The sequence below is a fragment of the Nyctibius grandis genome, chromosome 4 (genome assembly GCF_013368605.1).
Source record: "Nyctibius grandis isolate bNycGra1 chromosome 4, bNycGra1.pri, whole genome shotgun sequence".
NCBI lineage: Eukaryota > Metazoa > Chordata > Aves > Nyctibiiformes > Nyctibiidae > Nyctibius > Nyctibius grandis.
In genome coordinates, this window is record NC_090661.1 from 12,069,097 (window position 1) to 12,096,352 (window position 27,256).

General features: G+C 35.6%; 1 protein-coding gene across 1 annotated transcript in view; it reads left to right on the forward strand.

The window, feature by feature from the left end:
* Positions 1-27,256, forward strand: part of SBF2 (SET binding factor 2) — a 288,886-nt gene that overhangs the window by 193,993 nt on the left and 67,637 nt on the right. Inside the window, 1 exon segment of the mRNA XM_068398307.1 lies at positions 12,012-12,080. Within this exon segment, the coding sequence (XP_068254408.1) occupies positions 12,012-12,080 (69 nt within the window).

The following is a 27,256-nucleotide window of genomic DNA, read 5'->3' on the forward strand; positions in this document are numbered from 1 at the left end:
ACAGGGAGAGGAGAAAGGTTGTTTTGGAGAAGAGTCAGGCTAATGTAAGTATTTATGCATTTAACTTATTAATTCATGAGTATAAATAAAATATAACAGGTAAGATCAATTACAGATTGAACTGTGAATGCAAAATGGTGAGATAATTTTTTGACAATATATAATACGTGTAATGTTTGTCTATAGTGTCAGACGAGCTTTGTCCACTCAGAGGGAGGAGGCTATTATTAGTCCACTACTCAGTTGTGGTGCATCGAAAGGATTTCTGTTCACACAATCAAATCCTTGGAATGCATTACCTGGCAACATAGCCTATTTTCTGCACCTCACTGAAAATGCAGTTTGCTGTTCAGTTCATGCGCCTTTGTTCAGGTGGATCCAGTGGTACTGCTGCAAGTGCCATGCTATGTGTTTGGCATCATTCCAGACTTACTCTGTTTACGTACTATCTGCTCTCAGGAATAGCCTGGACTGCATGTCACTACCCTTCCTATACAGTGCTGCATCATGCGTTCACGTGTCTCACTCCACAGGTGGGCATCAGTATACTGCACAGTAGCATTGTGCTGTGCTTGTGCATCCACCTCTCTCACTGTGTGTTAATGTAGAAAGCCCAGATCTTTATTATTTATTAGTTTGTTTTCTGTGGAGAGGAGAAGGTTCAATGAAGAAGGGGAAGGATGGTAAATAGATTATTTGAAATTTTTATTGAATTGTTGACAAAGATCACTTAGCAGAATGTCTCACAGTAGTGAATCAAAAGCTACGCTTTTAAATCTCCTTACAAAACAGCAAAGAACAAGATCCAAAAGCATAAGGAACTTGGACAAAATGTGGCTGTAGGACACTAGCATGGTACTGAAAGAGAAGGCAATGGGCACTGCGGGATTCATGTCAGCTCTTGATAGTTGAGGTCCTCCTGAAAGCCTAAGAATTTCTTTGCTACTTAGAACTGCAGGCAAGTTAAAAGGACTGAGAAGATGATGAAATCGATCAGGCTATCTGCTCATATTTCTTGTTAGGAGCAGACACAGATTGGAAATATTTATCTTTTGAGTAATCACATTTATGTTTATTGTACATGGCTGACCGTTCATGCTGATACAGTATGTTTCATTCAGTATATACACTAAATAATGCCATGCTGTCCAGAAATTATCTATTGATCTTCAGAATTCTGTCCTGCACTCATTTGGTAATTTGCTACTGCATTTTCAGGAATTGGAGTCTTGATGTTTTTAGGATGCCAAAGCCATTGCTAATGCTTAAACTTCTCACCTTTATTTTCACTACCCACTCTTTTTTTTTTTCAGCCATTGCAACTGGCTCATCCTTCTAAAAGCTCCAAATATGAATTGCGTTGAAGGAATTTCAAACAGCATGAGTGTAGTTGGGACTTAATACTTCACTAATATTTCACTGTACTTCAACTTGCCTTTCAGCTTGCCTTTTCTGAATCTTTTCATTGCCGTTTACTATGCTTCCATAGCAGAACTCGCCTTTCTGCATTTTTTTCCCTATAATTTCAAGAAGATAAGAACAAAACAGAAAGGTGTTTGGAGTAAAACCCTCAGGAAGGAACATCAGATAGCCTAGGAGATCTGTCAGGGTTTTTAAATGGATTAATTGGCAACCCAAAAGCTGGCAGAGGCGACTTTCTCTGTGGCTAGTTAGCTGGATGTTGCTACTAGCAATGATATAGAAGGCTGTGGAACAGAAAAGGATCGTACGAAGATTTCTTACAATTTGTATCAAATAAACAGTTTTGCTGGAAGGCAGCGCCACAGCTAAGTTCCCTACTACCTTTCTGCTTCTTTGGTCCACACAGCAAGCTCAGGGATTTCTTCTTCCCTTTCGTAGTGTTTGCCCTGCAGAGCTTTTTTTACAGAGAACAGGAATTTGTTTCGACATCCAAACATGCCCCTTCAACTAGATGACAAACCAGTATGTTTTGGGAGCTTACTTTTTCACTTCTGTAACCAAAGTCGGAGGAGTTACTTCATGGAATTCTAACCTTCAGATTTCCTGGAGCCATTTGAAAATCCCAGAGAAAAGTATCAATACAACAAGTTTTAAGACTGAAAGATTCAGGGGATAGTTTTAAAATCGCCCATTCAAAATAGTTTTACTGTTTCTTCCCTTGTCTTTATTTATCTCTTACAAAAAATGCTTCACGCTTGTTTTCACTTGTATTCTGAGAAAAATAAACATTTTGTTAACATTAAAGGAATGTACTTTTATTAAAAGTTTCATAAGAAACAATTCCCACACCTCGCATGCATTTATCATACTTGTCTTACTGAATTACAGAAAGTGTAAGATTTCAAATAAAATCTGTATCCATATTAAAGAAGCTGCTGCCCATGCACTGGAAAGTACAATCTTAATGCTTAAAACACTTCACATGAAGTTAAATTAAGATACTGTATTTTTCTAAGTTTTCTTTGCCATAGTTTAAATATTTGTATTAGAATGTATATATTTCGTTGATGAATGTTATCTTGGAGGGAGCACTTTACTAAATCAAGCAGCGCTTGAAATCTCTGAATCTTTTGGGCTTTCCAGGCTTTGCAACAACATTCTTCCTTGATCACAGAAATTTGATGTGTTAATCAAGATGGACACCGCTCTATAACATGCTACCTAATCACGCACAACATACGTCCTTCAGTTTCCCAAATTTGCTTTAGGTATTCTTTTCTATGAGCCATTTAGCCTTTGAAAGACTTTATCAGCCAGGGTTATAAAGCCTTACATTTTCTGGGAGTTTTTTCTCCAGAAAAATGGGATATTTCTGACAATGGCTTTAGTAGCATGGTTTTTTCATGCTGTGGAATGAGCCTATTCTGATGTTGTTACAAGGTTGATTTTTGGATTAAGCAACTTGTACAACTTGTATTAAGTTGTTAAAACTTTTTGAAACACAACAGAAAATTTACATTCCAGACTATTAAGGAACTGAGAGGTCTGGCAGCAGGGTTGGCAACAAGGGATTTCCGGTTCTGTCAAATTCACCAGCGCAACTAATATACTGCGTCATTTGTGCCTAAGCATGGAAAAGCCCTTGCTGGCTGAATTCAGGATTCACAACCTTCTAATAAGCAGAATTGCCTCAAAAAAACCGCAAAACTCCCCTTTGTCATCCTTGAAATTCTGCAGCCATTGCAGGTCATCCCAGAAGTATCCTCTTCCAGCAGCTGACACTTGTTTCTTGAATCCAGAAACGGAGCTGCACCAACAAAGCTGATCCAAGAAAACTTCTTCCAGAAGCAGCTGGTCATTGTCGTTCTTGTCCTTTGGTGCAGCTGTAGACAGACTTAACTGGTGCCTCTGCCAAAACTGTAGCGAAGCTCCTAAGTACTATCAAGGTTGGCGTAGAAAAACTGAAGCTCTCCGGCAACAAGATGTCAAATATGTATTGAAAAGAGACTCCACTTTTGGCAGTTTGTGAAAAATACATCTCCCAGAGGCAGTGTTACATCCACACAAACATGTACTTCAGTTCCCAGGCACACCTGCCAGAACCCTGCAAATGCATTTGGTGTCTGTATATATATTAAAAAAAAAGATTTGGCATCAGCTTTCTCTACAATAATTTTTGACTGTGATGGGTGAGAATAATGTTTTTGCTTCATATACTTATTTAGTTCTTCTGGACTGCTTTCAGTTCTGCACTGTCCTGACAGTTTCCATCTCGTGGACGAGATCCTTAAACTCTCTGATTATTTTGTTCTTTTGCACCTGCTATGAGTGTATCTGTTGGTGAGGCTAATGTTTTTAACATTTTTGACTTGTTACGAGATATTATTCCTCCTCCTATCTTCCATCGGTCTATGCATTGTTTCCAGTTATTTACCTCATGTATTCCTTTGAGAAACTTAATATCACTACTGTAAATTTGTTTGCTTCTTCTACCTGTTGCTATTCTTACGGTGGTTTTTTTATGACATCAAGGTACTTCATAATATTTCCGTTTCCTCTCAGGTTGAGTGCCTGTTCAATTCAACTCCAATATTCTCAGTATCAGCCCCTGAAAACATGACTCATAACCACTTGCCTGTTAAACTTGGAACCATTGACCACTGTGTTTTGAGTCTGATGGTGCAATCAGTTTTCCACTCTTTTGTTTAGACCGTATCTCCTCAGCTTGCCTACAAGGATACCAAAGGAGCCTGTGTCAAAATCCCTGTTAAAGCTAAGGTAAATGAGACATGCTGCACTTTCCTCAGCTACAGAGCTTGTTATTTCATCTTAGAGGTTGATCCATTTGCCCTTGGTCAGCCTGTGCTTTCTGTTCTCAATCACTTTTTTGTTCTTCATGTTTCTAGAAATGCCTTCTATGAGGACTTGCTCCCTACAGTCCAGCCTGTAGATCCCCTGTACCTGTTCCTTGCCTTCTATGAGGTGTTGCTGAAGGTTTTATTTCTGTTTCTTCAGAAAATCAGTTATAATTGACAAGGTACCTATAAAAGACTAAGTATCCCAAATGGAAGACTTTGGGGTTTAGAAGTTCTCTTTTCTCAGATTACGTCAGTGAGGGTTTTCAGCCTAAATAAAAAATTATTTTGCCATGATATTCATTGGATAATTTTCAGTGAGCCCTACTTCCAAGTTACATTTCATCAGTCATTGTTTGTTCAATTTCTCCGTAGTGAGCTAGGCCCAGAATCTTTTGGTAATTGACTTGAGCTGAGCGTTGACTCTTTGCATTTCAGAAGATAGATGTAAAATTCCACTTCTATCCAAACAGTATTTTTCTAAAATGAAAGACTGATTTTTTCAGTTAATCACTTTACATACCCATAGAAATCTGGTTTTTTTTTTAAAAAAAAAGTGTAAAAGTTGTATAGAATGTGCACTGATGATGTGACGCATTTTTATTAGAAGTATATGAAATGAGAAAATCACATGAAACTTAGAGAAGAACAGTGAAATTAAATTAAGCAAGATGAATGTATTCTTACATGTTTGAAAGTTTGTGACTTTTCTTATAATCTAGGAGAAGATGTGCTGCTGCGCACCGAATGAATGTTAGAATGCAACAGAATGTGTGCTGTGTACTTGTGAACTGATTCACTAATAGATAACTGGACTGTACTGGAATATTGCATCTATTTTAATAGTTCTTCTAATATTTTAGGATTTCTCTGTTGTTCCTTAACTCAGTTAACCAGGCTCGTTTACAAAGTATCCTGTATTTATGTTTTGCAGTCACTGCACAAATGCTTTCGTCTACCAGGGCTTTAGGAGTACACTGCAGTCTGTAGGTATATTATGAGTTAGTCGCCCCTTTCCAGCTGAGTAGTTAATGGATATTGATCACTCATTTGTCATGAATTGCGATGTATTCTATCATTTGAATGTTGTTTGTCAAATACTTTTTACAAATTACTGTGCAGGACCTTGTATCACAGCTGGTGTAGTTTAAGGTTTGGACAGAGTCACTGTGAATGAAGCCCTGCTGTGAAATAAAAGTCAAAAGGCATCTTGGCATCCCAACCATTTCCTTGGGAGAAGATTACAGCCTGAGTATGTTGAACTTTATTGCCATGGGCCTCATGACAGTATTCAGAAACATGCATGGCATTTCTGTTAAAGAAACTCAGATGTGCTTAGACGCAGGAGATGGCATTCTTGTGTTTATCAGTATCTTGCAAAAAAAAAAGTTAAATGTTTTTATGCTTTTGGGGTACAGTAAAAATACAGTGAAGAATGTGTAATTTGTGCGCATGAAAATTAAGGTTCCTGATCTCCTAAACATTTATAACAAGAAGGCATAAATGACTAATCTCAACCCTAGACAGAAATGTATTTATTGAGAAAGAAGGGAGGGGGGGTACTCGACAGCTCTTCTTTGAGTAAAATGTTGTTTCTTGTTGTTACTTGCTGTGAGATCAGAAGTACAATAGAGCTGCATAGAGAAAATGTGCTGCATTTGTTAACTTGTGAACATGCAGAGTAAAGCAAAAGGAAACTTAAAAATCAATGAACATTATGTGCTTGTGTAATTCCATCTTAATTGCATCAGTTGAATTCTGTCCCTTATACAACTATGTTTCAAGGACAAACCTATGAGAATTCAGGGCCAAGAGAAATATGAAGCTCTTCAGAAAGTAAAATCCTTCTAAAATGGAACTGGATCTCCTGCTACCTGGAATGGAGGACCTACAGCATTGCGCATCCTGTTGTTGACGTGATAGGTTCCTTAATGAAATGGCCATTATGACGGCTTCTAGTCAGGCAGAAAGACCACAAAGTCAAAACCAGTTGGTGAGGATTCTTCTGAGTTGAGTGCAGTTCCTTTGTCTTCTGCATTTGCACTCGTATGAACGTAATGGCCATAGAGGATGAAGAAAGTATTACATCTAGCATAATTCAGAGCACAGGTGAAGTCTGTCTAATGTGAACTTTGTGTTGAATTACTGCTGTCAGATAGTAACCAGGTAGCAGTCTGAGAAGTTGCTCCTCAGAAGCCCGGAGTGTGATTCTGGTCAATGTTAAACCTGGAAGCAATAGACAATGAGAGTGTACATTTTTGGTTTTATTTACTGAGAATCACTGCGACAGTGTTTAAGTAGAACAAAAGTTAAATTAAAAGCTTGTATTAGTGAGTAACACATAAAATGTGCTAGGGTCATTTATGAACGAATATGGGTTTTCTGAGTTAATAATTTTGAAAGACTGTATATATCCTTTTCAAAATGAAAAGTTTTAAAAGTAATGAGAATTACATAAGGCAGTATCTTCCAAGTTTTGAGTGTGTTCTTGTAGACACAACACAAATCTGTTACTGGCAGATAAGTCCACAGCTATATGGGCCTCCTAGGTATGTCTGTGTTCCGTCCCGTTTCTCAAGTTCCAGAAGAGTTGCATTTAGCAAAATTGTAGCTGTCTCAATAAGGTTTGATTTCACCTTTGGTGACAAGAAAAAAAGAAAACTTTGATCCCGTTATAAAGCAGAGGAGCGGCTAGCAGTGATGTTAACTTCACTAGGCAAGACTGTATATGAACATTAGAAAGAAAGTAACTGTACATTAATTTTCACTGAAAAAAACAACTTTGCTTATGATTTCAATAAGAAGATTCCAAACTTTCCTTTGAAGTTAATTATATGCTTTTAGTAATAAGAAATGTAAGTAATTAGTGTCATATTGGCATTTATTCCAGTAAATATGTAATTTTGACTATTGCTCCAGATGATGGCTTTATCTGTGGAGTTAAAACTTGTAGTTTAAATATTTCTAAAAGTTAAATTGGAAATTCCAAATAGGACTATGGTTTTTTCACCTCTCTTTCGAGGTAGTATATAATTCTATTAGATATAAACAGTACATTGTGAAATTGTTGGTTTATTTACTTGGATTTTTAACTCTGCTGATATTGAATATAATGGACATTGATCATAGCATCGATTAAAATGGAATAGCTTTTCTTTAATAAAAGCTGCCATTTGTAATAGTTCAATTGCATTAATATTGTATTTATATATGGATGCATAAACTTTATTCAGCTTATCTAATGAAAATTAATGATTTTTCTAGAATCAGCTCATTAAAATTCAATTCTAGATTTGAATTACATTGCAGTTCTACATGGTGAATCCCTATCCCTTCTAACAAACAAAGAATTTTTTCAAAACTGGACTACTGAATTCTCTTACTACTTTAGACAAAAAGAATAGTCTTGTGCGTTAGGTTTGACAGTTTGTATTTCCAAAATATGAACTGCATCAACAGTAAAAATTCTGTGATTCAGTAAAACTCTGCCCACGTAACATATCTGTAACAACAAGGATTAAATCCTGGCACTACTGAAATAATCTGTTGAATTTGGGACCAATATCTCACCTGTAATTTGTAGCCAATGTACTGCACATAGTTTATGGTTACTTTACACATGCTGACTTAACAATTCTTGTCTTAGTGCTTTAAAAACACATATGAGACGAAAGTTCCTGGCATTTTTTCTTGATTCATTATGAGCTTAGTCCTGCACGGTGATGAATGCTCTTGGTCTTCATGACAGTTAACAGCATTCAATACTTCTCAAGAGGGACAATGCAGCGTTGAGGGTTACTTCAGCAGTATTTTTAGTAGAGCATACATGCATCATACTGTACTACCAAAAAAGTATGGATCAAGAGCTGCCACGTTCAGCTTTTCAGTTTAAATGCATTCACTGCATGTTACTTTAAATTCATGCGATAGTCAGGCCTGCGGGTAATTCCATTTATTTATAGTGCTGCTGAATGTAAAGCAAAATTGAGTCTCAAGTTTTCAGCATACTCAGATTTCTGTAGATTATTAAAAATGTGGTGTCTGTCTGAAAAGCTTACTGCCCAAAGCAGAATGTGCTTTAACACAGGAAACACACATAGCAGTTAGCAATTAATGAGAGAGACTATCAAGATGGATTTAAAAAGAAAATTGTGCTCCAAATGTTACCAGATATTTAATATCTCTTCTAGATTTCAATCATGTGACTAAGTAGAAATTCCTAAGTATCAGTTGTTATTTACTGCACCCTGTTCAGAAAGGTACATAAGCTTCTGTTCAACTGTCACTGTGCTTCACTGACTTGCGCTTGCTTTTGTAGTCAGTGCAGCATCAAAAGGTGCTTAAGGGCATTGTTGAATCTGGGCCTGCACCTTCAGCAGCAGATCAAGGAGGAACCTTTACCTGGGGTGGCTTTTCTTAGCTGTTCATTGCTAGGATCACATTGTGGAGGGCATCTCAACTGATGACACACGATACCTTGTTTTCCAAACAAAAGTTCAGGTCAGTACTTGTTCTGAAGTCAAGAATGAGGAGAAGACTTGCCTCTCCTCTCCAGCATCAGAAGCCTAAGCCACCTACCAGATTCCAAAAGCCATCAGTGCCTCACCAGATAGTAGGAGTCCCACGCGTCCATCCAAGTGGTCAAAATCTAATTTCCTAGCTGTCAGTTCTGCAATGTAATGACAATATCTAACCACCAAAGTTTTGCTGCATATTTAAACTGAGGAGAACACAAAAGTAAATCACATGTATTTATCAAAGTAAGTAATGTAAGGAAAAACATTCTCATTTTGTTATTCACTTGTCAACTCAGTATAGCAAAACTATTTTAAATGTACGTGAATTCCTGTAACGCTTCCAGTCTGCTACGGAGTTCAGCAACTATCTGAATATATGATCAGTATGGCCAGAAAAATGGGCCAGGTCCTCACTCGATTAGGTGTGGATTCAAAGCAGTACTCTACATGGCATGGTGGAAGTCCGTATTTCACTGTGATAAGACATTGTTTTTAGGAAATTAATTTGCCGAGAATAATTTTTGTTCCCCAGATGTGTTTCAGCTTCATTTTGTGCAAATGAGGGGGAACAGCTTTAATTATTTTATGGTATTTGATTTGGCTACTTCTGTAGCAGTAGTAAGAGATATTTTTCACAATTGGTAAAGACATTATTGTATATAAGGCAGCTGGATTGCTTTGTTTCAGGAGTCTAAATTAATTGCATACGATACATATATGACATTTTCAGTACTTTGGTTTGCCTGTAAAATTGAGAAGCTAAGATTTCAGTGCACCATCTCTGTTAAACTATAGCATTCTGTCTCGTAGCTATAAAGCAGATAAACAACTAATTTCACTATTCTTAAAAATTAAAACAGCAGTATTATACTTTATTCCTAACTGAGATAATTTTACATTTCTTATCTTGTACTGGAGAAGAAATATATGTAGATAATACTTCCATATTACAAGTCCAGGGGCTACTGATGACATAGAATATGTGGAGAATTTCATACTTGCAAGAAGGAATGGAAAAATAATCTACTGTGTTGTTTATGTGGTGATGATATATATCTTTGAGACATATGTTAGCTCTTGGAATATTGAATGCTCTCTAGGTGAAGATACATTGCTGAGTTTTTATAAAGATATTTTTATGTATATTTTGGGTAAAAGCCAAAACTCTTACAAATAATTTGAGCTAAGGGATTAAGCAGATAACTTGAAACAATGAGGATGGATCATTTTATCCCTGGTTATAAATAAGCATGTACAGAAATAAGATATGTATTTCTTTTAAAACTGTTGAGCATTCCTAAAGGTTGTAAAATCTCATTTTAAATGGGAAGTTTTCTGATGAAGTGAAAAAATACTAACAATATTTATCATATCTTTATACTGAACTACAAATACATGTGCTGAATTCCGAATGGGGGTTAAGGGTATGGATAACAATAGGAAATAATGCAGAAAATGAAAATGGAAAGCAGCTGAGGCTATGTCCTTTACTCTTACTGTTCTGCCGGTATACAAAGTAATTTGGGTTTTTTATATACGTCACAATACTGAAAGGCATCATTAAAACATGTATTGAGTTTCTCAGCGTCCACTTTTCTGCTCTTTTCCTCTACCAGACTGGATTGTGTTACGAAGTGTGAGCACTTGCACACCTTTGTTTTCCATGCACAGTTAGCAGACATGCATGCATGCAGAGTTAGACATGTTAAAACCTGCAGTAACTCTGTGCAGAAATAAAGCTTCACATCTACGAACTTCTTGTACACCTTTTCAGAATACATATGTAAGAAGTTGTCTAAATGCTACTACATTTAACTGTGTATGGACATTGGTATTCTCTTTAGATGAGCTTGATTAAAGTAATTGAAGATGAAGTGTTTGTTATTGGAAAATCACAAAGGATGAAATGGACTTTTAAAGTAACGAGAAGCAAAATAGTCTTGTGATGAGTTTTTTGGTCTATTGTTTTAAACCCGCAATCCATAATCACTCAGCAGCCATTTGAGAAAGAAGAGTGAGATGAATACAAATAACATCCTAATGATTCTTAACATGATTGGTCCTGTAATGCAGATTTTATATTTCTGCTATCACAGTTGGCTGGTGCCAAGTTTTTGCTAGTTGCTGTGTTTTAGAGAACTCTGATATGAGATGAAGGCATAAATGAAAAGTCTGGCAGCGGGACGCTTGAGATATTTCAATTCTGGAATTTGGTCAGATTTTATAGATAGTTAATAGGAGTGTGGTTTGAGTTTGAGGGTGCCTGTTGTAAGAATGAATGTTTAAAATATTTAAATGAATTGTTCAAATGGAAATGTTTTGCCATTCATCATCCAGGGGCACAATGGTGATGCATTTGTCTAGGAGAACTATGTGTGTTATTGTGCTCTTCATTGTTGGCAAAAAGAGTTAATGAAAAAAATCTAGTCACTTTAAAAAAAGTCTCTTTTTTAACTCTTATGTAGTATTTTTTGTTCTATGTTTTTAAAAAAAGTCTTAAAAATTCAAGTAGTTTGTTTTTTAAACATTATGTTGCATTCCAATTCTGGTTTCTTTTAAAAGACTTCCGTAATAAAATCGCTATTTTCATCAATGCAATTAGTAGTTGATTTACTTTGGCATACCCTTTTCAACCTAGAGAGACAGGAATGACACACTTGACTGTTGAATGAGGCATTCTGAGACTGTGAAGAGAATGGGTTTTCATCTTCTTTTGAAGTTAACCTTGTGCCAAACTTTTGTAGACTGTGGAGGTGATTATTTCATATTAAATAAATGTCAATTTCTTTGTGCAAACTTTCTGAAAGTACATTCTTTGGTCATCACATCACTTCCATTTTAGTCAGATTTGCTGTTGACCCAAATGGAAGCAACCTACCTTTTTATTGTTTCCTAAATGAGGAATACTTTCCTTTTTGTACGTATACTGTGTTGATGAAATTACAATTCAGACATGGGAATGAGAAATCTGCTAATAAATTCGTTAAATGGGAAGAATCATAGCAATACCTATCTAGCAGAAATCGAGGGAAGACATGTATATGTACACACAAATGCACACACATAAATATGTGTTATTCTTACATGATATCAAGTGATTAAAAGTTACACTGCGTATAGGAAGGATATCAAAGGGACTCCATAAGGCAGAAATGAAATTATAATACGTAACATTGAAAATGGTTTTGCTTATTTTCTTCGTATGTTTTCCTTGAAGGATTGTTCATCTTCAGAAGAATATAGCATTGCTGCAGCGTTGCTACCCCTGACGACTGCTTTTTATAGGGTAAGTTTTTATTGAAAGCAACTCCTATTTTCTATTTTTTTACATTACGTACATGGTTAAAATGAGAAAATGATGACAGGGGATACATGGCGGGTAGAAAGGTTCATTCTAAAATTGATTGATGTCAATGGAAATCCTTTAATAGGCTATTATGGACATTGCTTCAGAATTACACTTATTGATGTTGGGTGATGATGTTTATGATAAATTTACCCAGAACTAGACGCAGGCTTATATGATGGGTTAGAGAATTATCATTGAAATCTAACTAGTCACTAAAATAATTTAAAAGAATAATTTCTGATTTTATTGTGTAAAACCTGCTTATTGGAGTACTTTTTTTTGTTTAATTTGGCATGTTAAGCATTGGCCAAAAAGTACATGTTAAGTTTTCAGACTGTGCGGTTGTTAACTTTGGAGAATATTATGAATGGCCTGTGTTAACTGTATAATTGCTTTCAGTTTCTTGTGTTGAGTTTTTTTTTCTTTTTTTTGCGTAATGTTTGATAGTGATAAAATATAATATGATAGTAAATATGAAATGTAAATAATGAAAATTCTGCAAGCAATTATTTTAAAAGCAGAACTTTTGTGATATTGCTGTAGTTATTTCAGTGTCCCAATACAGCAGCGTTTCACCAGTTCTGGTTAGCTCAAGTGCCACTTGTTAGGATGTACATATCTGAGGAGATAAGAAGTTCAGAACATGGACTTGCTTGCAATATTAAATATTTTTGTTTGATGCGAATATTGTTACACAACTCAGTTTGGGAAATAAGTGTTTAATTATTGGTAATTGGTACATCATGATACTGCAAAATAGTAGTTACTGTGACAGTCTAGCTAGACATTAATAATGTGTGATAGAAATTAAGAAAAATATAACCTTTAATCCTTCAGGTGGTATATGAGGCATTTATGAGTAGCCATAAATAAAATGCAAAGAGATTCCTATTTTAGATGAATAGAAATTAAGGTTTCTGCAACACTAAGCTGAGGTATCAATCAGTGCTTTTTAATTTAAGCTATACATTCTAATTGAACAATTTCTGGTTGTTTTAAACTAGAAATAGATTCTGTGATGTAGTTTTAAGAGAAAAAATATGTGGAACTTAACCAGTCATAGAACACAGAAATATCTGCTGAAGATGAGAGCAATTTTGACAAAGTCATATGCATAGGAAGTTTCTTGAAATCTCCTATTTAAGCCAGTATTTACTACATATATAGAGCATAAAGTGGTAAATTTTCTCTCTTCTAATAGTTTGAAATGTGAAAAAGTTTTATTTAAATGGGCTTTATTTTAGAGCTGTGCATAATACCCCAATACTACTTTCTGGAAAGAGTCTACAGAGTATTTTCCTTCTCTTATGTAAGCTAGCATGATGAGACATTAAATTTTTCAATCCAGCAAATAAGCTTTCTCCCATCTTTAATTAGAAGTTCATCTTTTTCTGTCCCCTTTCTTTGAGTCCTTGAGTAGCAGAATTGTGAGTTGTCATTTGTTGCTGCCACTAATAATTTGGAGAAAGAGCTAACGAGCTATAGAGATTTTCCATTTCCCTGTTCTACTCTTGCTACTGCATTAATCCTATATTATGAAGAAAGATTGACTTTAGTTTTGTTTTATTTTCTGATTTTTAGTTCCTCTAATAAAAATGGCTAAGAGATTCCACATAGTTCTTTACCTTGAGAGGTATAGAGATTATTTTGGGGAGTTGTAGCAGTTTGGTTAGATTCCTCATTTGGTAAAGTTTGATCAAGTAGGGAAAAAAAAGGCAGTAAAAAGAATACTTTTTTTTACATGTAGTGTCATGAGTGTTGAAATAAGCTTAAATAAGTTTTGATTTCACAATCAAGGAGAGAAAAAGCTGGATTGAATATAGAATATCTTTAAGTAATTTCTTCTATACACTTGTATTTTTGGTGGGAGTACTGAGATCTCACACCATTTCTCTCACAAAAAGTTCTCTGAAATCTTTTGTGTAATAACCTGGTCCCATACTAGATATTTAACTCTAAAGCTATACACTCAGGAAACTGTGAGTCCCTGGATGTAAGAAGCATGATGATTTTTTTGATGTTCCAGACCTGAATTAAAAATTAAAGTAACCTGACTGTTAACTTGCAAAAGCCAGCTGTTAATGCATAATAGAAAAAGAATTTTGTTTTTCCCAGATCTAATCCTCAGGTTCAGTGGTGGCCCCCATTGGTATGTCCCATTAGATACAATTCTTTGGCAAAAGTACTTATTTTGGTATAAAACTATTCATACTAAACACAAACTGATGTTTTGTTCAGAACATAAGATCAGTAGACAAACTTTGCAGCGATTAGTTAAAATGAAGATTAAGTTTAAAGTTCTGTTTGGAATTGGAGTAAAAATGAAACTTTTTGAGCATTTTTCAGCTTCTCTAGAGGTTTTCAAAATTTTGTCCTAGACTAGAGCGAGTATGTTCTACCTGGCATGAACCTATGTAGGAACAATGTTCTGTATTAGTATTCTTAAATTAAGAAAAATGGGTGTCATTTTTCCACCCCATTAAGATCTCTGTAACCCTTTGGAGGGATTCCTGCTCTAGAGTTACACTAAACTAATGTTCCTCTTCCCCTGTTTTGTGGAGAAATAATATCAAATCCTGCTGCTTTACTTTTTCTCCCTTGAGCTTCCTGCTTTCTAATGTATTAACAGTTTATAAGTTCTCTTTTCACTGAGTTTCCCTTTACCGAAATCTTAGATAGAATGATTGAAGTTCTGTTGCTTAACACAGCATATTGCTATTCTGTCTCTGGTAAGTCCAGAGGAATGTACAAACTAAAATTAAGGTCATTTGGGGGATTATTTGTTTTTTATTAAAATACCTTCAGGAAAACTGGTATGTTTGCCCTGTCAAACTATGTCATGACCTTTTCTGCTGAGTTGCTTGTCAACTTATTTAATTACCATATACAGTATAGTTTACACACACATGCACACACACACTTCAAGCTGTATTTCATTTTTCTGTAGGCAAAGCACAGGTATTCCAATACTGTTGCTTCAATATGCAGAACTATCTTACCTCTGCTGTAAGTGTGATTGTGTTTATGCTTTCCAAAAAATGGTGAAGTAGTGCTTGGCAGTATGTACTTGTTTTTATTGATGTTTCCATTATCAGTATACCATGTGTAATGCCAGCAGCATATTAAATGTTATTTCACCTAGCCCTGCTGAAACTGCACAGTGTTCTTGGTAGCCAGGAATACACAGGAATTGTGAATCTAATAGTGACACAGGTTTTCGTTTGTGTGTGCATTAGATCTACTGTGAAAGTGGTATTCCAAATCAAGTTATAAGTGAGAAAGCCTATAGTAAATCTAAAAATGTTGTAGAGTTATATCAGTCAAATATGTATTTTACCATCTATGTTTGCTATAGCATTTTGATGGGAAGTTATGATGGGCTTTCATGTCACAAGATTTTATTTTTAATGTAATTCCTATTGCTTCAAATAATAAAAAGAAGTTACACATCACAGTTCCTTTGTGAAAGGACTGTTGTGTACATGAAATGGTAAGTTTCATTTTATTTACCTAACACAAATCAGAGCACTAATGAAACAATGATGTGTTCTTCCTAAATAGCTTTGCTGTACGTGGCCACACGTAGTGCAGACACCAAGTGTTTGAGGTGTAGAGAGAAAGATGTGTTTTCGTGTGAATCCAGCAGATGAAACCAAGAAACTGAGTAGTAAGAGAAACATACTCCTAGAGGTGATGTTGGTAAGATTCTGGAATGGTCTTCTCATGAAGTAGTCAATGCTCTAACCTTTAGAGGTATTTTAAAGTATTCTTGGGAAAACAGTAAAAAATGTATAGAAAGGAACAAGCTTGCATGATCTAACAGGTCTTGGCTTAATGTCTTTGCTTATGTAAAGATTAGTCTAGGGTATTTCTACATATATCTAATTAAAATAACGAGAAACATCACCCTGTGTACAGCATGCTGTCAGCTCTTGGGCAGTCTGGTGAAAATTCAGAATTCCAACTCCTGAAGTCTGGTGAGTGGTGTGTTGTGAAACATGATCAGGCAGGATTTGATCACACTCTAACTCATAACTGGTGGGATTAAATTCATAGTTGGGAAGTCAGTACTGGTTGCATATTTGTGGCCTGGAGAAATAACTGAATTTTTCTAGGAAAAATAGTCACAATGCTTTTTAAAAATTTTAAATATTGGACATGAGCTATTAGCAAAACGTGACTCATCAGTGACAGTGGACTTTGGTGTGTACTGTTAATGTCACAAAAAACAAACACATCTTTTGCTTCTGGGTTAGAAAAAGGTTTTAGTTTACCGTTAGTAATACTGTTGGAATTTTGTTTAAAATTGAAACAGTATAAATAAAATGTATTTATACATGAAGATAAAAGAATTTTTCCATGGCTTTGTGGTACACATGACCTGTGCGTATTTGGTATGCGGTTGTTTTTTCTGTGCATAAAATAGAAATGTAGTATTCCCTGCTACTGTGGAAAAGGGGTCTTTTTCTACACATGGGAAGAAAGGACAACATGAAAAGGACGTATTTTAATAATATTTTCATTTTATTAACTCAACAAGGAAGACAGTTTGATGATTGTATAATTGGCACTGTCAAATTCATAGGATTCGGATACTCTGTTTCCATTATGTCTCTTTGCCAAGGTGGCAAGATGACGTGTAGACTACACTGCATTTCTTGAAGGTTTAGTATGCAGCAAGAGTGATAATCAATGGCAGGCTCCAGTTTCAGCCTGTCTGCTGGACAACAGGCAGAGAGAGCAAAAGCTCTCTTCCTCGCTGCTGTTCCATGCCAACTCACAGTCAGAGCCCACTTCTCCATCACAGAATCACAGAATCACAGAATGTTAGGGATTGGAAGGGACCTCGAAAGATCATCTAGTCCAATCCCCCTACCGGAGCAGGATTGCCTAGACCATATCACACAGGAACGCGTCCAGGCTTCCCTCCCCTTTCAACTAAGGTGATGTTTGGCAGTCTGATCAAACATTCTTTCCTGCATCCCTTAACCATTGCAGAACCTGAATGTGCAGATAATATAATTTTCTCACTTTCAGGACATTTTTTTCAAAATCTAATAATTAAAATTTTATTCTTAAACTGTGTATGATCATCTGTGTTCCCATACCTTTCTAAGGATATTCTACCACATTAAATAGTAGATAGTAATGCACTTGCAAATTTTTCTTATTTGGCATTCAGAAGTGACGGTTCTGATCACCTGTGTTTGAATAAAGGAAGTGGCATAATAAAAATATAGTATTCCAAAAGTTTGTTCTGTGTAGAAATGAATGGAGTTCCATATTTTATAGACGAGCATTTCTTTAAATTGCAGTAGCCAGGGCAGTATTATTTTTCAGAATCACAAGTATTTCATTTAGATTTCTGAGTCAGCTGTTGTTTTTAATGGCTTGATGTACACTTGGATAGTGCTCATCTAGTTTCAGCAAAAATAACCCAAATGCAGTAAACTGTCTCACAGATTGGATGTGTTATGTTAGAATTGACTTGTCATTTAGCATAACGCAGTGAGATGCATTGCAGACTGCTTCATAATTTTTATGTGACTAAATTATGTAATTCTTGGAAGTGATGGAGGGAGAAGGGTTTTTTTTTTTTATTTTTTTTATTGTAATGCTTGTAAACCACCAAATTTTGAATAAAATTTCGGTTGGATACTGATGCTAATTTTATTCTAGAACTTGCAATGAAACATCAGAGAAATATTTTGCAGACTAGGGCTAACTGAAGTCCTTAGGGTATGCTATTGTTTGACTGTTCATCTGTATGTCTGCCCATTTGTCATTTGTACTCCATATGCCTATACCTTTGTCTATTGAGAAGGAACTAAAATTCCATAAAATAGGAGAATTGCTTTATTCAGTGTTTTTAAAAGATTACCAAAATTTGATAAATCATTTTACTTAAAACTTTTGAATATAGTACAGAACATTTTTTCAGGTCATCTTAGGAATTATCCTAGTAGCATTTTTGAGATGAAAAAGATGTTGGTCTGTGTTTATTGGAAGTGGGTTTTGTTTGTTTAAGTTTTCTTTAATAATCTTCAAGGTGAGGACAAAATTGCAATTTAAGAAAAAAATTTGAAGTTAATGATAAAATGTGAAACTGGAAGTATTTCATGTTAAGACACCGATATAAGTAATTCTGGTGTTTTCCACAGTGAAATATATGTGCTGTTTTGCATAGCATAATAATAAGATGAAATTAATTTGAGTATATACTTTCCTAGTTGAAATTAATTACCAAGTTTCAGTAATGTTATGACAGACGTTCAATGGAAGAAAGCCTGTACTCCCTGAAATGCCTAAATAAATGACCACTTTACTGCAGAGCGTGTTAGGTGTGGGAGGGATTCCCAGTTGTAAGGATAAGGGCTTTCTCTGAAGATTAAAGAGGCAGTACTAGAGAAATTCAGAGAAAGTTTATCATATTTTAATTACTACTATCAAATGCTTTTCCAAGAGAGACCCAGTTCAAGGTTAATTATGTAACAGAAGCATCATAATTTGAAATGTGCTCTCTGTTGTATAGCATCAGCTACAAAGTCACAGAGAAGCTACCTGATGAAAGGCTGTTGTGTAAATCTATGATGATGGGTGAAGAGTTGATTCATTTTTATGTCTTTATCAGGCAAATTTTACAGTTAGTATAAGCTGGAATAAGTGGAATATCGGTCTAACTGTACTGTGGAAAACAGTGGAAAATTTGGTACTAACATTATCTCTGTTACTTTATAATAAATAATAATATATTAGTCTTTATTTTAGAATTTGTGTAAATACCAGGGAATTGCATAAAGTTGTTGGATGATACAATTAATTTTGAAAAGCAAGGTTAATGGGGTTAACATGAGTTTTCATTCTTAACTTGTATTTCTGCATAGCTGTGATTGGCCCAAGTAATTCTCATAAACATCAGCATGCTCTTAGCCTTCTATAAAGCTAGAAAGACTTTCTGTAATGTGTTAGCTTTCTGTACAGAAATATTTTCATTCTTACATCTAGTTACTATATTTCTTTCTAAATGTTTCTGTCTTACTCTGATGTCCTTGGGATGAAATCACTTCTACTTTAAAATTGTCCACTCAAATTGCTGGCTTTAATTTAGGAAACTCCCATCCTGAAAGACTTCCTTTATTGTCTTGGCAAGAAGTCTTGTCTGCTTCCATTAATTATCTTCTTGTATCTCTGTTCTGCCAGTTCTGATACTATCTTTGTCTATGGAAATGTTTTTGTGACTGAAATTGTACTAAATAACATTATTTTTAATACTATATTTATTTATCTATTCTCAGAATGGTAATCCCTTAAATGTAGAAATACATTAAGTTGCCTGCTTAAAAAAAGCAAGAACATGCCTGTATCATATCAGGGATACTATGGAAGAAGCTGACCCACAAAAGAAAATATATGTAGGCAGACTTTAAGTGGTTCCTATTTTTTTACATAACTCTTCTAAAACAAACAGCAGCAAATTTAAGGACATCACACAGAAGAGAACCAAGGTTTTTTTTCTGCAGTACTTCAAATGAAGTAATAAGTATGAAAAGAACATATATTAGCTTTCATCATTGGCTTTTTCTGCTGTTACACTATCGGATCCCTAATGCTTCTTTATATCAGTGGAGATTGTAATGTTTCAACTCCAGATACCAGTCTGGTTTGTTAGGAGAAAGTGAGAGGTAACGGTGGTGAAAAGTGTAGAAAGGCGTGATACACGTGCTCTGTTTTGCAGGGGTAGAGTTGGATGTTAATCCTTTCAGGTGATTCATATTTTGTAAGGAAAAAATACATGTTTATCCTTTAGGTTGAGGTCAGTTCCTAGACTTCTGACATTAGTTTAACTTAAAACACCATGCAGTGTGTTTACAATATAAGCTAGATTTTAAAATCTTAAGTTAATTTAATATGTAAATTGCTTTTCCATATATCATCTTGTTTAACAATTCTTCATTCAGAGATCTCACTGATTTTGCATATATTCAGTTTGACAGGCAAAAGATTGATTAAGGGTACTTTACAGTATTATCAAGTGTGTATATTAGCATTATTTGCATTACTGGAAAATCCAGGAGTGCTAATTATGACCAGAACTGCTGGTCTTACTTTCGTGCAAAAGAACACAAGGATGAAGATCCTTATCCTCAAGAGCGTAGAATATGAATTAGAAATAAGTAATAGTACTGGAAGCCAGGCACTTTGAGGCACTGCAAGGAAGCTGTGGAGCAGTATTAGTCGTCATTATTGTTGGTGATTCTGTCCACCGGTAGGTTAACTATGGCTGAAGTTCTTATAGACATGACACAAAAGCGATATTTTACTGAATTTTGAGAGAGGATAATGTGGTTATTTGGCAGGTGCTTATGAACATGAGTGGAGTCATGGAAAAGAATAGTAAGGTGATGGTCAAAGTTCTGTCAATATTTCCAAACACTCTCCCAGTCAAGGATTTTCATTACATCCATTAAAAGTTCCTTTCATATGAAGATTATAGTTCAGTAGATTGTTTTGTAAAAGCAAATATACTTTTAAAGTTAAAATAGGATCTGGGGATTCTTGTTAGCTATGATTGAGTGGTTTTGCAGTATCATTTGCAAACACAGATGCCAAAATGTCATCTTTGATCCTTAAGATTTTTAATTAGTGTACTTTGATTTTGAATGGATACATAATACATGTCTGTAGAACAGATTTTGTCTCTTTGCAGGTAGAGCATATATCCCTTCCAAAACTATTTTTAGGTGAAAAAAAAATCTGGAAGAAATAAAACAGGAAAGTGTAATATGACAGTTTAGCACATTGGTGGGAGAGACTAACTAGAGGATTTTTTAACATGTGTCTTTACAAGGAATTTTGGAAATTAATTACTGTAGTAACTTCATTCTGTTGAAGAAGCTTGCTTTCCCAGAATGATAACGTCATGTGAACTATTGAAGAGAACTTTGCAATCTGCAATTCCTTTCCTTAGTGGTTTGTGGGAGGAAGTACTTGGTCAGGAAAAAAAAAAAGGACAAACACACCCCCCCCCCCCCCCCCCCCCCAATTAAAATAAGAAGTAAAGATAAATGTTGTAGTAACTATTTAGTTCTGTAACTGAGGAACTAATCCACTATCTCCTAGAATAAACAGAAACCTTTCCATTGTATCCCCACAGGCATTGGATTACATAACTTGTAACTATCTCTGATTCCGCTTGAACTCATTTTCTAGCAATGATACAGAACTCTGGTCTGACTGTAACCATTTTAATGTAGTTATAGCCCATCAGTCCTACAGAAATACTGCTTCATTTAGAATTTTCACCATGAAGGAATTTCTGGTGGTTTAATTAAAATTTCTGGTAAAGCTTCTGACCTTAAAATGAAGGAATGTAAATCTGAGGTAGCAGAGTCGCATGCATTTTCCATATCTGTAAGTTCAACTTCACCTCCTGATCACTACGTCCTTATTCCAGTAGAATGGAACTTAATTTTCTGCATGAAAATACAATTCCTTTTATTGAATTCAGTTTCATTGGAGCATTATTATCTGTCATGATTCGAGCAACATTATTTTTTGTTTCCAGAAGAGAGCAAATGCTTACAGATGGTAAGGGAGATAAGTTGCTGATATATTTGTGTATATTGCCTGCTTTGGTGTGAATTTCTGTGTCGCCATCCTAGATATCTCATCAACAATTTAAACTGGATGCGGCCAAAGAAATTGGGGTGTCACAAATGCTTTCCTGTCTTATGGCTTTCCCCTTCACTCATACACACTATTATTCTCCCAGTGATTCAAGCCCATAATTGAAGTTTGTGTCTGCTACTCTTGTTTTCATCCACATCTCTGCATTTTATCCACTTGCTGCTTCTTTATCCTTCATAGTAGTTCCTACAGTTGAAATTCTTGTTAGGATCTTCTTCTTTGCTTCCTGTGGTTAATCACCGGCTTTCTGAACTTGTGACTACCACATCAACTCTCTGTCCTTAGTTCAAAACACTCCTGCCAATAAGAATGTACTAGGCAGATGTTGTAGCTCTCCTCTTCCTCATGCACTGCTCATGCCATATCTGGATCTTATCATTTGGCAGAAGGGTTCCTTACAATATCCTGCTCTCTAATACACTTGCATCCCAGCACTTCCACAGTCATTTTCTTTGCCTGTTGGTCAGACTGGATCTTCATTTAATTTCTCAAATTACTTACCTCAGAATGCAATAAGTTCAGGTTTATTGTCCTTACTTTCAGAATTCTTCATGGTACTGCTCTTCCTGTTTTTACCCATCCTCTCTCTTTCATCTTCTGAACCATGTAGTGTATATATAATTTGTATTGCCAAGATGAGATCTAGTACTGTTATTTTTATCAATTTGCAATTTATATTCTGTATTGTACACTTACATCTTTCTGACTATTTTGCTCATCCTGTTCTTGAGGACTATTGTTTTAATAGTTCCTTCAGATAAGGGAATGCTGTGTATTGAGAGAACTTCAGAGAGAATTCTACCACTGAAACCAAAGAAAGATGCCATAGGAGAAGGAAAATAGTGATTAAAGAAATACTAGAATAAAGTGACAAAAGAGCTTAAAAAGAATTACTTTATTACCTCTTTTATAATCCCTTTTTGGAATTACTTAGATGCTCTATTAACTGGGCTTTAAGTTTCATATCAGGTCATCAATAATTATAAGAACCACTATCTGAATATAAAGAAAGACATAAACTTGTGAAATTTACAAGGTTTATTTGTTTCTGAGCATAGACCTGGATAACAACTTTGTTCCTGGGTTTTTTTTTTTTGTGGGTAGAGCCAATACCACCATTCCAATGCGGTCACGCAGGTGCACACTCACTGCTGAGCCACCTAATGCCAAAGGAATACGGTGACATTTTAGAAGATTTTCAAAATAGCTGTGTCACAATTTCAAAAACTCTTCAGATGGATTCAACACTGCAATTGAGAATTTGTGAAATCTGTAACTTAACTAATGGATTTAAACCTTGGTGAATAGAGTCATGGTAATCCCTATAGTGAAATTAGATTTTAAAAATACTTCAATGTACTGTAGACAGGGGAAAAAATCAGCATATTTCTTATCCACTTCTTGGAACTTACCTTATTTAGAACTGTGAAGTTTTGGTTTGAAAACGTCTTCTCTTTCTTTTTTGCGGGTTCTGAACATCCTTCATTCTAGATTATTTTAGTTTCCTTAGTGTTTTCCATGGATAACAGAACTTTGTAAATCTTTTTGTTATCTCTTTGGAGAAAGGAGAAGTGTGTTATTGTGCATTATTTAATGTTGCATGTAACCGTATTAGCATATATCTGTCTGTCTTGATACATCTATATAGAAATCTGAGATATTCTGTATGGCTTTAAGTAGTGTATAGTAAATTATACATGATCTTCAGGAATCTGGGGATAAAGATCGTGAGTAGTTAGATGTTTAAGTCACTTTTGCAGAAAATGTACACAACAAATAAAACTCCATCCAGAATTACATCCCAATTTTGCAAAATTCTAGAATTCTATTGCCCTCTACTGGTTTAGTGTACCTCTCTGTGATTTGGTAGCACTGAATTATAAGTGAATTGGCTTTTCTTTTATTTTTCATGGTGAAATAATAATAGATAAATGGTGTAATGAACTGCTTTGCTACTCACACTTTGAAGTATTTTAAAAAATAAATAAATCTTGAGTCCAATCTTGTTTGGTGGCTTTCTGAAGGTAGCGGAGGTGGCAAATTGGTTTCTTTTTTGTTGCTGAGATTTTCAGATTGGAGAAGCAGCTTAATTTAGTATTTTGTCTTTTTTTTTCTAAAGCAGTAAAACCCAAAACTAAAAAATTAACAGAAGCTTCACAGTTCTTACTTTATGCTTTTATGAACTTTCCCCACATTTGTGTGTACAGTACATGTGGATATAATTCTATATTTTAGACCAAATGGGAAAACCATTTATTGAATTGAATTTTCTGACTGATGTTATCCATGCAGCGCTTAGTCAGACTTGAAAACGTATTCGTATACACTTACACTTGTTTGAGTATGTGCGTGCTGTGATAAATATCGAGATATATACACGGTGTGATTCAGTGTTGTCTGCAAGTAATATATAGATAAGCCTCACTCCTGCAGGTCAGTCTGTATAGGTTGACCCTATTGGACTTCTTTGAAGTCTCCTTGAACTTACTAGATATCTGTGTGGGCACAACATAGTTCTGAATACAGGACTGGCTCATAGAATATGTTCATTTGCAGAACTTGGTTTACACCGCCTTGGGGAGGGGCAGCATGTTGCCTACAGTAAGTGGTACCTATTTATGATTTGCAATAGGTGATAATTGACTGAATGTCTATATATAAATAGCTCCTAGATGGGGAGTAACCCTTTAAAGTAGCAGTATCACTAGGTACTGGATGATCTATAAGCTTACACTTGCAGACTTCCAGGGAGAACCTTAACCAATACAGGAGAGGAAGTTCTGTGATCTCCTTTGGTATGCAAAGAAGATCAGTGGGTAATTTCACAGATGTTGCGATAGTTTTCTCACAGAAGTCAAGCAGATAACCCACAGCACAGTGATTCCTCGAGGAGCTGAGGAGGAAGCTATTCCTTGCTTTCAGCAGCAACGTCCTTTTCACCACTTTCCCTTCCTCTTCTCACAAAAAATAACCAAACCAATAATCCAGGATATAAGTTGGAGACAGAAATCCAGTACTTACTTCTGAAGTAAACTGGATTTTTCTGAAAAATAGAGTACTGTTGAGTTTAGCTCTTCGTTTCCATAGTCAAGAGACATGCAGCAAAATTCTGTGAGAAAAGAGCAGACTCAGGTATATTTATATTCTGTTTTTTACTCTTTTTGTTTTGTGACTCTTTTCCCAACTTCACAATCAATAACTGGAACCTTTGCTTTGCTAGGATAAATTTGCTTTCTTCTTTAAGCTTTTGTGGTGTAAAGGATGACTGATGAGTGATCAGCACAAAGCGTGCTTTTCTTTACCAGAAATAAGCAATCTAAGTAATATAATGTCATAGAGAAGCTCTTTGGGGACCTGCACCTCACAGTAAGTTTGGCAGTCTTGGAGTTGGTGCACGTTTTTTACTGAGCTGCAAGTATCATTTTCAGAATCAGAAGTATCCAGTGTCAGGCAACAGAGAAAAAATTCTGCACAGGTATTATCCAGTGCCACTCAGTAAGGTGGAAATAATGGAAAGATAATGCCTGAATTCAGGAAGTTGCATATAGTCACACCTAGCAAGTCCCAAATCTACCTTGTGCTTTCACAAACTGTAGAATGTAATTCATTACTTTGATATGGGTAATGTGTGTTTCATATGTAATTTAGGAGGGGAGTGTTTGGGTTTCTGTAAGTGCCATTAGTCTATTGAAAGAACTCGATGTCCTTTGCAGAAGTTAACTCATTTCCTGTTGGTTATTACACTTTACACCTCAATGCTCATTTAAGCTATCATACAGACAGCTTTAAATAAGGACTTTATCAGTTCAGAACTATTTTTATTATTTTCTTCTGGGGTCTTTTTTAAGCTGTCAGTCCTTAAATCCTCCCTTATAAGTAGGAAATTCTTTTGCTGCCTCCTACGTTCATTCTGTCTGGCAGAAGTGAATTATCAGGACAGGGAGAAAGAGCATAAATATCAGTATAGTTTGGCTGCTCTGTGGAAAGATACGTGAAGATTTGTTTTATACATGTAGTATTGCTTGATGAAAAACACTGAACTGCTGTTTTACTTAAATTGGAGAAATCCTGAGCAAATTCTTTTGAATACAACAGTAAACATTGGGGCCCTTTTGATGTATTGGATTAGTTTCCATTCTAGTCAAATGAGCTGACTAAGCACTCCAAGGGTAGAGAATATAGACACTGCAAGCTTCATGGAATGCTTATATTTGTACCAAGAGTATTTTTAGTCCATGGATTTTGGCTGCATAGGAGCAGCAGTGCATTTCTTAAGGTTGGTATTCATATTGCTTTTTTGAAAACAAACTAACCAAAGCAAGCTGAGAATCCAAAGCGGTTTTGCGCAAAATAACTGGCAGAGCTGAGCCTGGAACTACAAGTCCTGACTTTGATTCTGTGCTCTGGCCACTATCAGGTTTTGCCATTTGTTTCAACGCATGCAGGTGATGAGAAGGATAATGTTTATGATTGCTTTGCTTTTTGATGGATTTTCTTTCATCCTTTTGTAAACAAACTATTTTTACTTTGCCTACGACTTACTGTCAGTGTTGATTTGTGTCGTTATATTTGAACATAAATCTCCATTGTTTAAAAAATTGTGTTTTTTACATGGCTGTTCATGGTTTTGAGCACAGGAAGAGCATTTAGAAGTCCCTCAGCTTTCCTGTCATGTTTGTCCCCGTGTGAAAATTATTTGTTTCATTTTTATTTGTGTAACACTATTACTATGGACCCAGGGTTATGAGGTTAAACTTTTTTTGGAGTTTGTGCCAAAGATCGTTCCTCTTTACCTAGTTTACACAATTACCTGATTTGGGCTGAGGCATCAAAGGCAGCTGGACAGATTGATAGTCAAACCCCTCCTTTGTGTGGCATTCGCTACACAAATTGGCATGAGTTAACTATACCAACTAGCTAGGCTTGGACAGACATTTACCTTTTCCTTTTTCCTTTTTACTTTTCCTGACATCATACTCTCTTTTTGCAGCTGTATTGTGACTGGGAATTATTGCCAGTGGAAAAAAATAAAAAATAAACCAAAGTAAAGGTCATGATATGGCTTCAGCAGTAATTTTTGCGTTCAGGATGTGTCATCCATATTTATATTCCATGATTTACCTGTCATCCCCATTCCTCTGTTACACAAGTTTTGTGCATCTGGATTTTGAGTTAGGTGAATGATTGGGCCAGATCCATTCTGTGGGCCCTGTGTTAATTACCACAGCTGAACAAATTAAGCCATTTTAAGCTAGCTCTCCTAAGGCTCTGGTTCTTGTGCATGTCTTTAAGTGTAAAATAGCTGCAGACATACAGCATGGAGTCTGTACAATTAAAGGTACAAAAGTTTCGGCAGCTCCGCATCCTGATTCCTGCCAGACAGTTCGTCTTCCCTTTGCCATTCGGTCCATGTTATACCTGGTGGT